Below are 14,886 nucleotides of genomic sequence, written 5' to 3' on the forward strand. Positions count from 1 at the left end.
GAGTAGCTCAAGAGCCTATTCTACCCTTTGACAGATAAAAGATAGTCTTCCTTCGTTAGCAAGGCTTCAGCATGAGGGAAATTGGTCATGAGATCAGAAGAAGTCATAGTGATGTTGTTAGGATATGGAACCACTATCGTGTGACACAAAATGTTGAAGATTTGTCTTGGAATCAATAACATCAGCTGAAGATTGCTACCTGCACATAACACCCCTTGAAATGGAGAAGACAATGTAACACAGCTATGTCACACTTTACTGCGAGCAACTGGTCGGGCTGTGACAACCCAAACAGTCAGAAACCGTCTCCACATGGACAACTTACACTTCAGAAGACCTTTACGATGAACCCTCTGCACTGAGACACCAGAAACAGATGAGGACTGTTGCAAACACAACAAGGTTCATTATAAAATCTACAGCAACCATCACGATAAGGGCCACGGCATGGATCACAATAAGGATCACAACTACCAAGACACAGATCATGACAAGGATCACAACAAGGACAGTGATTCACGTCGTGATACTTAAGCCTATTATGGTTCTTGTCATTGACCTTGTTGTAGTTCTTATCATGGTCTTTGTTGTTGTCAGGGCTGTTATGCTGATCCTTCTTGTCTTTGTTGTGGTCCTATGATCCTTGTCTTTGTCAAGGTCCTTATCGTGACGAATGTTGTCTTTATTGTAGTCCTTATCATGGCCCTTATTTTCTTTGTCAGGATCATTATTGTGGTCTTATTCATTATCATGGTCCTTATCATGACCTTTTTGTGGTACTTGTCACAGCTCATGTTCTAATCCTTGTTGTCATCCTCGTCTTTGTCCTTGTCATAGTCCTTGTTTTTATCATGCTTCTACGATTGTCATTTCAAATAATAATGTTTTTCCCCTTTGGAAAGTGACTATTGTTTCACATGGTAGATAATGTCGTCCTCAAAGCAGGGTCTTAAGATGCTGTATGGCAGCCTGACTGATCACAGATTTATTCAGGATATTTTCTACTGAGCGCCATGTAACTAATTTTGGGGTGAGCTATACTATAGTAGACCTGCCCTGTGTATAGTGGAAGGTAAATGAACTTCCGTAGATTCGTATAATATTAACCATCATGAAATAATCTGATAGGTCATTCCTTCCCTTGACACACAGCACATATGCCATATCTCACCTCCTCATCTATGTAGTACAAAAATTTGTACAATGTAATCTTACAAAATTGTAACTTAGTCTACATCTTAAAGCTTCAATGCTAATGTAATATCTATAGAATACAGTAAACGAAATGGAAAAAAACTTGATTTAAAGCCTTCTCAAGGAGGGGAAGTCAACACACTCACTCGCATGTTTCCCCTCTTGGAACGTCTTCCTAAATGACCAGGGCTATAATATTCTTTGTCAGTATTTTGAATGGGAAAGTACCTGTGGTAAAACTATAAAGCTGGATAAATGTCTGTCTCTTTCCATCTTGTCTCAGTGGCTGATACTGTTAATATTTAAATGTTGTTATTTAAAATCAATTTTTAATGCTTGTTGTTAAAGCACTTTACATTTTTCAATTTTATTGTAATTGTTAGTATTTAATATACCAGGTGTTCTACTTATAAATATAATGAGAGAGATAAATATAACTTCTGAACCAATAGGAATTTATTGATGAAACCAATTGTTATAAAGAGTGAAAACTGGGATTTTTTTTTTACCTTATGTCCCATAAACCTCAACATGGCTTCCATTAGTGGTACAGGAAATGTTCAACCAGTATTCTACCTCGAGCCATGTGTTATGAAGCATCTGTGGTGTGACATTGTTGACAGCAACATAAATTCTTTCCTGTAAGTTTGCCAAATTACGTACTGGTGTTCTGTAAACCTGGTTCTTAACAAGTCCTCACAGGAAAAAATCAGGTGGTGTTTCCTGTTTCTCTGAGCAGTCTATCCCATTTTATTATTTATATGTACATTGAAACGACTTCCCTTGCTCTAAGGTTGTACTGATGATGAAACAGGTGCTGCACACGAAACACAATGATTTTTGTTCTGCTAATGATAGCACACAAAAGACTTTCTGCTGTGGTGTCCACATGGCAACTAACTCTTCCCCAAGACAGAAGGTATGATAAAGATTTATCAAATGAAGTGATCTGCTTAAAAGCATGTTGCGTGATCATCTAACGACAACAATGGATTAAAACTTTCAGACCTCCTTTCTAAATGGTACCAACCTTTTCCCATTTGAACACATACTTTTGACATAACTATTTCTTTTATTATATTTATAAGTGGAACATGGTGTATATGCATTTACACTGTGTGTGTGTGTGTGTCTATATATATATATATATATATATATATATATATATATATATATATACACACTTACTTACTGGCTTTTAACGAACCCGGAGGTTCATTGCCGCCCTCACATAAGCCCGCCATTGGTCCCTATCCTGAGCAAGATTAATCCAGTCTCTATCATCATATTCCACCTCCCTCAAATCCATTTTAATATTATCTTCACATCTACATCTCGGCCTCCCCAAAGGTCTTTTTCCTTCCAGCCTCCCAACTATCATTCTATATGCATTTCTGGATTCACCATATGTGCTACATGCCCTGCCCATTTCAAACATCTGGATTTAATGTTCCTAATTATGTCAGGTGAAGAATACAATGTGTGCAGTTTTGTGTTGTGTAACTTTCTCCATTCTCCTGTAACTTCATCCCTCTTAGCCCCAAATATTTTCCTAAGCACCTTATTCTCAAACACCCTTAACCTATGTTCCTCTCTCAAAGTGAGAATCCAAGTTTAAAAACCATTATATATATATATATATATATATATATATATATATATGATATAAATGCATTCATTAGAATAAAGTTCATAATATAATTTGTAATTTTGTATTGTCTGTGATCATTAACATTTAATCTCAGGACTCTGTAAAACTCTATTTCAACATTATTGAGACAAAAAAAATCGTTGGTATAGACAGAATCGAACCTGCTCTCTTTTGCACAATACACAGAAGACTTATCATCTGAGCTATTGAGATGACACGAAAGCTCTCATTTCTGCGCGAAGTGTCGATCTAGTCATGAAGGTTCAAATGTTGATTTAACTACATGATTTATGTATATATTTATATATTATTTAAGTCATATTACCATATTTTTTGCAGTTTTTGAAGTGAATTTCAGAATGATACTAGCAACAAACCAAATGGCCTGAATTTAAGTAATTCAAATATTCGTTATCTTGTGTATCAGTGCTCTGGTCTCCGATCATGCACAGTGTCTTACATCTGAGACATAAGAATATTCCATCGTCTCATTCCTTTTTTGGGGAACTGTACATATCAGCCAGAACCTGAATAAATGGAATATTATGGGATAAAAAATATCAGTAAAAAAATAAAATTGCAAAATATAATACAATAATTGAGAATATTATAACTTACAGATCAGAATTTTGGCCATTAAAAGTAACAACAATGCAATACATTCAAGCAACTGAAATGGATTTTTTAAGAAGAGCAGCAAGAATTTCAAGAAAAGACAAAATTAGAATCTTAATTATACAGGAAAAGATTAAATTTCAGGAAACAATCTTAGATTACATCAAAACACAGCAGTTAAAATGGTCAGCCATGTTCAGTGAATGGAGGAAGAACAAAGCCACTGGCATGGCTCAGTCAGTTAAGGCGCTTGCCTGCCGGTCTGAAGTTGTGCTCGGGCGCTGGTTCAATCCCCGCTTGGGCTGATTACCTGGTATTTTCCGAGGTTTTCCCCAACCGTAAGGTGAATGCCAGGTAATCTATGGCGAATCCTCGGCCTCATCTCGCCAAATACCATCTCACTATCACCAATCTCATCGACGCTAAATAATAACCTCGTAGTTGTTACAGCGTTGTTAAATAACCAACTTAAAAAGGGTATCTGTCGGATACAGGGGGGAAAGCCATTAATCCTTCCCATTGAAGGCTTTAAGGAACCAACCTGGACAAATACCCAATGTCCCATCCCTACCTTCCCGTGGTGCAGCTGTTAGTAAGCATAATTTTACAAGCTGAACTAAAGGGAGGGGCTACTCATCAATTAGCACTGATGAGTTAATGACTGAATTTGGTATAATTTTCCTCTAACCAATACCTAATTCCCTCTTTACCCTTTCCTATCCAGTCCTCTGACTGAACTCTTACTTTCTTCGACCCTGACGGCATTAGAGCATTCGAGGCCTAGGGGTTCATTTCCCTTTCCTTCCTCCTCTTTCTACTTTTCTGTTCCTAGTGCTGACCTGCTATGGCACTAAAATCGTCCTCCAGTGGCTTAAGGAGGGAAAGCTGGTGATCAACAAGATCTCCCAGCTAGGTCCAATGGACCCGTCGACCAACAGCAGGTGTGGTCCTCCAGACATTCTGAGGGTTGTGTGTGAATGAAGTAGCCACCAAAACGTTAAAATATGGTGTTCACTTAAATCGGCTACAACTTGCCATTTTTTCTAAAATGCTCTCTCAATTAATATCACTCAATAAAAGAATTGTATTCCAATGGATACCATCCCATTGTGGAATCCTGGGAAACGAGAATGTGGATGCTTTAGCAAAGAAGGGCAGCACTGCTACTTACAGACCTGTTACTAAATCTACGTATTACTCTGTAAAAAGATTTATTAAATCTACATACTTAGACTTCAACAAACAAAATTTGATAACACAATCCCAAGGGAAAAAATGGAACTCTCTGCATCAAAATCCACAGTTAATTCCCGATTTACCACGAAAATCGTCTGTAGCTGCATTTAGATTGGCAACAGGCCATGATTGTTTGGCCAAACACCTGCATAGAATTGGAATATATCAGTCCCCTAACTGTCCATTGTGCAACTCAAACCAAGAAGTGGATTCGGAACACCTCAAAATCTGTGCTTCAGTGGCTGGTCATGATAATATCTTTGAAAAATATTGGAGTGCAAGAGGTCAAATGACTTTATTGTCAAACGCCTGGCATTAGAAAACAACAACAACATATATATATATATATATATATATATATATATATATACATTTTTCTTTTGGCTGTTATTTATACTCGCTTTAACATCTCTGGTCATTCTGCGAGTTAATCTTGTTCAGTGAAATCCAAAGGCCTATACTTTGTTGAGAGTGGTTCTACTGTTGTGAACTAGATCGCATCTGTAATGTATTACTGATTTGTTATGAATATGATTTTGGTGATGGAGTGGAAACCTAAAGGAAGAAGATGCAGGGGAAGACTTAAGTTTCCTGAAGTCAAGGTATGGAACAGATACATTAAGAGGCCACCCATCAGTAGAAGTAATGGTTCGATTAATGTTTTTAGTATTCAATATTCGATAAGCATTAATTGTTACCAAATTAAAACATTAAATAAAAAAGAATTTAAATAGTTTGTTACTGGGTGTGATTTTAGTCAGTTTGTATTATATTTTTGGTCCTGGGAAAATAAATTTTATTATTACTGACGTTATTTCCATTATGAAGTACGGTACAAGTCAACAATGTAAACTGACTGTTAATTTAGAAGTTGGCAAAATATTATTTTATCGATTGTAACATTCATACCAATCAACCAATAAGGACATTGGCTCCTATAATACATATTCTGTTCGGTAATTTATAATGCTATGCAGGGGAAGACCTAAAGTTTACTGTCAAGGTATTTATGATGCTATGAAAGAAAGATAGTTGCAGATTGGAGATTGATTGGATAGAAGACTATGGCTACTAGGAATCAAAAGGTGTCATGAACATTAGATAACAGGTATATAAACGGGAATAGCAGAATGACGTCAACAAATACCTTTAAAATTGCTATTAGACAACTGAGATCAGAACGGATCAACCAATGGTTCAAATTCATGTATAGCCTAGTGATCCTATTTTCAGGGCTTGAAAAAATCAGTCGTCTGTTTGTCAGTGAAAAGTGGTGGAAATTTTTACTTGAGTGGAAAAAAAAAAAAAAACATCAGAGTTTTTAATTATTGTGCTTCTGTAGTTCCACCATGCTGACCAGTGAAATTGTTGTCTGATTGGTCAGCCATCACAAAATTTTTAAGACTTTGCCGAAGATGATTATGATGAACTCTTCTGTAACTACAATTATTATCTATGAATTATAAATGCTAGCATAACAATAACAATTTATTTATATAACATAAATAAGGTATAAGAAACTTATTGCTCTGAGTAACATTTCACAAATTATTATAATTCATGTCATGTTATATTTAATTGTTGCTTTTCACAGATAATGTTAGTATTAGCATAAATAATTCACTCAAAAAGACCGTCATTCATGACAAACTCACTTCTGTGTTTAGTTAACTCAATTCACACATCATACAAGTCGCTAGCTTGGTTTGACAAGGTTCTAACTGCAAAAACCATTATTCTGAGAAAATTGAGTTTAAAGTTTCTTTATACTATAACTTTTTCATTTATTAATATTTTTCAAAATCATTTTATATAACTTCTAAGATAACGGTGGAAAGTAGTTTTTATGAGTTATCTTTGAAAAATCCTTTTTTAAATTGTAGAATCTGAGATAGCGAAAATGCAGTTAGAACCTTGTAACTTTAAATTTGACACTTCGGTAAAGTTACAAAGGTGTAAGTGCACATAGAACCTTGTCAAACTAACTTTTTAATCACTATTAAAAAAATGTGTTAGTTACAACTCCAGATTATAGGGATCAAAGAAATTAAAACACTGTAAGTATATGTTGTACAAAGAACATTATGGATAAATTATAAAATAATATTGGATTGTGACACTATTTCAAAGAAAAATGTATTTAGTCTACACTAAGTGCAGAGGCATGGAAGGGATAGCTACTTTGATGTCCTTTTTCAACTTTGATAGTTCAATCTTCTTATTTTGGATTTTTCGTTTGATATTCAAAATACGTATTGCTGCTGTGGGACAGGCTTCAACACTCCTCTGTGATCATTAAAATTGATATTAGCAACTTTGTTGTTCATCTGTTTCATGAGTTAATTTCTATTTGATTTCATATGTTTTTGTGAACTTCACAGTAGCTACTTGGGTGAATGGAAGTCTTGTAATTTAACAGCTTTACAGTTGCTGAAAAATCCTTGAAATCTCTGCTCTCATTTGTATTACCCGATAAGTGTTACAACAGTTCACCAGCTTTAACAGTCTTATCAGACCTATTTGGGAGTAGCACATTGCAGAAAATAATAGAATCTATGAAGCTCTAGTTGTTCTTCGTGAGTATTTTTTTTTTAGATACATTTATATTTACATATTGCCTGACATTTTTTGGCATAGGCTATTTACAGTTTTTATGAAACAGATTTTCCTCTCCTCTACGATTCACATAGTCTATGCCTTACCTTTCTGATGTGTTTTCTTCCACATATTACATTACCACGATGCTGGTTTGGCCATAATCTTCCGCACATGCTTCTTCTTTGGTGTATTTTGAGGCGGTTCATGATTTGTATTAGTTTCAATTCCAGCCTTTCTCCTTTTTTATACTTCATTTTCATCAACATCCGTGTTAAAACTGTTTGTTCTGATGTTACTTTTATATTCTGCTGTTGTCGCACAATAAATATTCAAGTTCGATGATTCAGGAATAGATCTTCACATAATGTAGGAAATTTTAGTTTTATTATGGCATGAAGTCTTTTTTTACTTTCTTCCTGTTTTAACTGAAACAACTTTATAGGTTCACAGACTTTCTGGGTTTTATTTTCTTCTTAGTGATTAAGTAACACAATTAAGTTATTTATAACAGTAACAGAAAATAATAATAAAAATAATTTATTGAGCTTTCTGTGTCTACAAAATTTTAAATAACACCATTATAATATTATGTGATATGATAAAAAAAAGGGCTCATAATTAAGGTTACTCTAAAAAAAACATTCTGGAATGTGTCTAATGGATAACTATGGCACTCATAGAAATTTAATTCTTGCGAATATTGTTAACTGGTTCGATTTTTTTGGACACACCATAGTTACAGAAATAACTAAATTTATTACTTAGCAGTAAAATTATTTACTGATTTTCATTCATAGTATTTTCATCACTACTGGTTGGTTTCGGAAGAAGTAGGTGGGATGAATTCATCTGAATCACTGTTCTTGCTCGAATGTATTTTCATTCACGACCGTATTATAAGATTCAATCCAACAGAAAACAAACTCATTTCAATAAGATATTCATACGAGTATCCAACAATGAGTACACAACCAAGAATGTTTCACTAACAGGCATGCGTTTTTAAACCACCAACACTGCACAACAAAAGCATGAGCTATGGTTTTGCAGTTACAACCTTGTCAAATTAAAAAAATAACCAATTTCATTGCAGATAGAATTATGGTACAGTACTAATTTCTTTGTTTGTCAACATATAGCAACAAAAGTCAGTCTCCTATAAAGATCTGATTGAATGAGAGGTTATGAGTACACAATCTCAATTTCACCGATTTTGTCAGTTAGAACCTTGTCAAACCAAGCTCGCGAAGTCTCGCTAATGAACTCTTTAACTACAATTATCTATAAATTATAAATATTAGCATAAAAATAAAATTATAACCTCCTACCAACAACAATTTATTTATAACATAAACAAGTTATAAGAACTTATTTTTCTGAGTAACGTTTCACAAATTATTATAATTATTCATGCCATGTTACATTTAATTGTTGCTTTGCAAGGATAGGTATTAGCATAAATAATTTACTCAAAATAGACTTTATTCATGACATAACCTCACTCCTATGTTTAGTGTTCAGAATTTAACCCAATTCACACATCATGCAAGTCTAGCTATTAATAAAACGAATTTACCTTTACTGTCACAGAGTTCTCAGGTTCAATGGGATGTGCTTCTGACTGATGTCTAATGTTTGGTAAATCGCCAGAAACATCACTACAGTGTGAATCAATGCCAGCAGAGGGATCATAGTTCACTTTACAAGCTGAAGCTAAAAATAAAAACACACAATATATACTACGGCAAAAAAGTAAAACAAAAACAAGACAGTACATTACAAATAACGTGGTAGTACACTGAATCACTGAATGTAAATATACCGGTAATAATTTTATTATCATTAGTACACTACATTATAATGTGGTAGTACACTGAATAACTGAATGTAAATATATGTACCGGTAATCATTTTATTACCATTAATAATAGCAATAATAATAATAATAATAATAATAATATACCCATATGTTCAAACCACTCTCATCCAATTATATACATATATATTAAATGTGCACTATTAAAAAGGAAAACCGAAATGTATTCACAACAGGTCACTGAACAAGAATTTCAGCTTATAATATTATAATTAATTATTTATACTTGCAAATCACACGACAATTTATTCTTCCTCCTGATATGTCAATTTAGTTTATTTCATCAAAACATACAAAACCTTAGAAACAAGTCACCAGAGTTATTAACATTCTTAGAAATAGAACAAATAAACCCATGTAAAATATGCGTCACTGAACATCATATGAAACAACAGGAATTATCGGCACTTTCACTGGAAGGATACAAACTAGGAGATAGCTATTGTAGACAGAATCTACAGAAAGGAGGTGTGTGCATATTTGTTCGAAACGATATAAATTTAAAAAATATCAGCCCTTCAAAATTTAGCAGAGAAAAATATTTAGAGCTGTGTGCGGTAGAATTAGAATTAAAATCTGGTAATCTTATAGTTATAGGTATATACAGGTCGCCCTCTGGAGATTTCAAACATTTTCTTCATCTACTAGAAAATACATTGCAACACATACATGAAAAAAAAAACAAGAATACATATTTTGCGGGGACTTAAATATTGACTATCTCACTGAGAACACTAAAAAAGAAGAATTTAACACATTATTAGCAACCTTCAATTTAATACATACAGTCAATTTTCCAACTAGAATACAAAAAGGATCGATTTCTGCAATTGATAATATAATTTATAAGGGGAGATAGATTAGATAGTTACCGCACAGTTCCCATTATAAATCGTCTTTCAGACCACAATGCTCAACTAATAAGAAGAAACGATAGCATTCCTGCATCAAAACACCCGAATAAATTTAGGTTAAGGGTCATAAATGAAGAATCTTTAAAGGACTTCGAAGCTAAACTAAAAAAAGAAACATGGGAATCAGTATATGAAAATGGTGATATGAATAGTAAATTCAATGTGTTTCATAATACATTCTTAAATATCTTTGAATCCAGTTTTCCTGTAAAGTACAAAAATTCTCAAACATCTATAAACAATTGGATTACACAAGGCATAAAAATCTCTTGTAAAACCAAGAGGTCTCTCTATATTCAAAGTAGAACTAGTAATGACCCCAAATTAATAGCTCACTTTAAAAAGTACTCTAAAATATTACACAAAGTAATCTTAAAAGCCAAAGAACTTTACTATAACGGAATTATTCTGAGCTCGAATAATAAAATCAAAACAACTTGGAACATAATAAAAAAAGAAAGTGGAAAGTGTAGAAGTAAAGAACAAGGTTACACTCTTGTAACAGATAATAGAAAAACATCAGATGCAACAGAAGTTGCGAACATATTCAACAATCATTTTCTCTCAATAACTGATAACCTAAACATCCCACAAAATAATAATAATAATAATAATAATAATAATAATAATAATAATAATAATAATAATAATGCCATCGATTGTTTGAAAATATCTATTCCTGTAACTTTCCCAAATATTCAAATTTTTCCAACAAATTCACGAGAAATAATTACAATTCTAAAGCAATTAAAGTCTAAAAATTCCTCGGGATATGATGAAATTACTAGTAAAATATTAAAAGCCAGTTCACAAATAATAGCAAAGCCCCTGTCTTATTTATGTGACTTTTCAATGTTCAATGGTGTATTTCCAGAGCAACTGAAATATTCAGTTGTTATTCCTATATTCAAGAAAGGGGACAGAACCTCGCCCGAAAACTACAGGCCCATATCCCTTCTACCAGTCTTCTCAAAGGTCTTCGAAAAAGTTATATATAAAAGAGTATATCATCATCTTGATAGATACAACATTCTCATTCCAGAACAATTTGGATTCACGAAGAATAAATCAACTGAGCAAGTGACGTTTAATTTAACTGATAAAATTCTGGAAGCTATTAATAAAAAATTACAAGTAGGAGGGATATTCTGTGATCTCTCCAAAGCTTCTGATTGTATTAACCATAAAATTCTACTACAAAAATTAGAATACTATGGTATTAAAGGCATAGCATATCAGTGGTTTGAGTCATATCTCCTGAACAGAAAACAAAAAGTAGAAATCAACGCATTTAATAACTCCTTTAAATCTACTTCAACATGGGGAAATGTTCATACAGGGGTCCCACAGGGATCTATATTAGGGCCTCTTCTTTTTTTAATTTTTATAAATGACCTTGGCCCCATAATAAAAGGAACAGGTTATCCTAAACTATTTGCAGATGACACAAGTATCATAATTAGACAATAACTTTGCCACATTCAAATATAAAACAGAAACAACTCTCGTTAAAATTTATGACTGGTTTATAACCAATAAACTAACATTAAACATTAATAAAACTAACATAATTCAATTTAAAGCCACTTCAAATTTAATCTCTGAAACATTGGACACAACTATCAACAATATACCTCTACTAGAAACATCAACAACCAAATTTCTTGGTTTGCATATTAATAATACAATAAATTGGAAAAATCATATCAAAGAAATAACCCCCAAACTTAGCTCAGCATGCTTCGCAATTATTTGTTACAACAATTTCTAAACAGCAGTATCTTAAAGACAATATATTTTGCCTATTTTCATTCCATTATGTCCTACGGAATAATATTTTGGGGGAAATTCTGTAGATAGTAAAAATATATTCTTATTACAAAAAAGAGCCATTAGAATAATAGTTGGTGCAAAGGCTAGAGAATCATGTAGATTATTTTTTAAAAAATTAGAGATTCTAACCTTAACAAATCAATACATATACTCTACAATAAATTTCCTCTTACGTAATAAAGAAAATTTTCCAACTAACTCAGCCATACATAGTATAAATACCCGCAGAAGGAATGATTTTCATACGCCATCATCAAATTTATCATGCTTTCAAAGGGGAGTACGTTACATGGCGATAAAATTGTTCAATAGTCTTCCTGAAGACATTAAGAATCATAGCCAAAACCCTGCATTATTTAAGACAAAACTAAAAAATTACTTAATATCTCACACTTTTTATTCTGTAGATGAATTCTTGACATTTCACAGTACTGTGTAAATATTATAATACTATTAAATGGTAAACATATTACATTGTATAAAATATTATTGTTATTAAGGTATTAATTCTGTACATATTTCATATTTGTATTTTATATGTATTGCATTTTATTGTTAAACGTAAGAACTGAACATGTTCTTTATTCTATGCTATAAAGCAAATGTAAGAATATTATGGAACAAATAAATCTATCTACCTACCTACCTACCTACCTACCTATCTATTGTGACAGCGACGTGAGATTCGAACTCACGACCAGCGTCCCGCAAGAGAGAAGGTCGCGCAGGCTCCACGGAGCACTGAGGGATGGCACGCGGCGGAGAGAAGAGAGGGGAAAGGGCCTACGCGGCGAGGGAGTGTGCGCTCGCAACTGCTGCATGCGGAGTGGAAGGGGGACGGACCCTCCCAACTCTTCCAGAAGTCCGTCGAAGTGGAGATATCCAGATAATTCGAGAGGACACCCGAAGAAATCTCTCGCAACTATGATTTTGCTATAAAAGAAGAAATGCGGGCGAACTTGAGCAGTTTCAGTTGATTAGTCAGCCAGTCAGTGAGTAAGCCAGAGCAAGCAAGCCAGTCTTGTGTACCGGAGTTCGGCTCGAGTGTGCGTCCGCAACTGTGTCAGTATCCGAAGGCCTGAGTTCGAGTGCAGTGGACCGCAGTTGGAGGAACCTGAGTTCGAGTGCAGTGGACCGCAGTTGGTGGGACCTGAGTTCGAGTACAGTGAACTGTCTCTGAAGGTCTGTGGTTCGAGATACTGTGAATTCGAGTGACTGAGCTAGAAGAACTGTGAACTGAGAACTGATAGTTCTGATTTGTAAATAGTGCTTTGTAAATATTGTTCAGATAATAAAGTTACATTGTTGTTTAGTTTAAAAACGTTACTCTATCTATCTATCTACCTACCTACCTATCTATCTATCTATCCATCTATCCATCCATCCATCCATCCATCCATCCATCTATCTAATTACCTGGTGCAGTTTCATTCCACTGCTTTCCACTGTCACTCTAATACAGAGGGCAAGGAAAAAATAAGTGAAATTTTTAAGGTTTTATACTTTAAGGTAATATTTTTAGAAGAGTGATTAATAAGGTAATTCTTGTAGAAGAGTAATTAAAAATGTCAGTAAATACTTATAGGCCTTAAGTGTTCGCCGATACCTATTAAATACAGTAAACATTTATTTTCCCAATAAATATTTGAAATACATTATAACCTCAGTAAATGTTTCTGTTTCGATCAGTTTATAAGCTTGGAAGTAACTAACACTAAAAAAATGACAAAAGTTGTCTACATCTGTAATATAAAATAATATTATATACTGCTTATAAGACAAAAAGTATTCTTATTCTTATAAGTATTTTCTTCTTTACTTACCTCACCAAAAACTCAGGATTCATGATATCAATTTGTGCTGATTTCTACATGTCATGATATCAATTTGTGCTAATATCTACATGTTCAAGACAGTGACGATGCGCGGGCACGCACGCATGCACGCACACACACATATATTAAAGATAGGTCCTACCACCTTTAAAAGCCATGAAGGCACATGGATGGCATGGATTAAAGCTACATGCTTTCATACTCTTCACACTAGAATGAGATAATGTGATTGGCACCATGCTGACAGCATTTTTACTCTCAGGATAGATCCGGTACTCAATTTGCAGAGGGTACTCTGGGACACAAACACATTAAAGGTAGGCCCTACCATCTTTAGAAGCCATGAAGATGCATGAACGACATGGAGTAAAGCTATATTTTATTTATTTATTTATTTATTTAATAATAACATATACATAAAAAATACCCCGAAAGAGCAAAGCTCGTGTTCGGGGACAGTTCCGTTACATAGATACACATACTTTGTAGACAAAATACTTAAGAAAAAAGCTCACATAAAGATTATAATAAAATTAGTAAATAATAATACTAATAATAACTGAGTGAAAAAAGAGACGATGTTTAGATTGATGGATTAATATTAAATTATTATTAGTAGTATAATTAGTGCAGGTCATGTTGATATAGTAACCAAGATAAAATAGAAAAATACACTTAGGATAGAAATAAACTTGTTTTACAATACATGGTACATAATATACATACAGGAAAGTCTGTCATATAAATTTTTTAATTCTGGATCTAATTTCCACACTAGAATGAGGTAATGTGATTGACACCATGCTCTGACTGTGTTTTTATTCTCGAGATAAATCTGATACTCAATTTGCACAGGGGACTCTGGGGCCATTCTGAGAAGTTTTGGGAATGAGAAAAATTTCACCACCATCCAGAAACTAACCAAAAACCTTCCAGTACATAGCCAATTATTCTCTATCAACTGAGCTTCTCAATAGTCACCCAATATATACATACAAAAAGGACTAGGAAAGTTTTGCAATGCCAAGAAATAGCTGACCAAACAGATCTGATGTAACTAGGGGGTTGAAAGGGGAAGAAAAACCAGCTTAGAAGGTAGGAGAGTAAGACCATGTCTTCACTTGTTGTTGAATA

General features: G+C 33.7%; 1 protein-coding gene across 3 annotated transcripts in view; it reads right to left on the reverse strand.

Moving 5' to 3' along the window:
* Positions 1 to 14,886, reverse strand: part of LOC138715348 (transport and Golgi organization protein 1-like) — a 134,602-nt gene that overhangs the window by 77,971 nt on the left and 41,745 nt on the right. For all 3 annotated transcript variants that reach the window (XM_069848171.1, XM_069848170.1, XM_069848169.1), the window contains exon 4: positions 8,871 to 9,007. In XM_069848171.1, the coding sequence (XP_069704272.1) occupies positions 8,871 to 9,007 (137 nt within the window). The remainder of the gene's footprint in view (positions 1 to 8,870; positions 9,008 to 14,886) is intronic.

The sequence above is a fragment of the Periplaneta americana genome, chromosome 15 (genome assembly GCF_040183065.1).
Source record: "Periplaneta americana isolate PAMFEO1 chromosome 15, P.americana_PAMFEO1_priV1, whole genome shotgun sequence".
Classification (NCBI taxonomy): Eukaryota; Metazoa; Arthropoda; class Insecta; order Blattodea; family Blattidae; genus Periplaneta; species Periplaneta americana.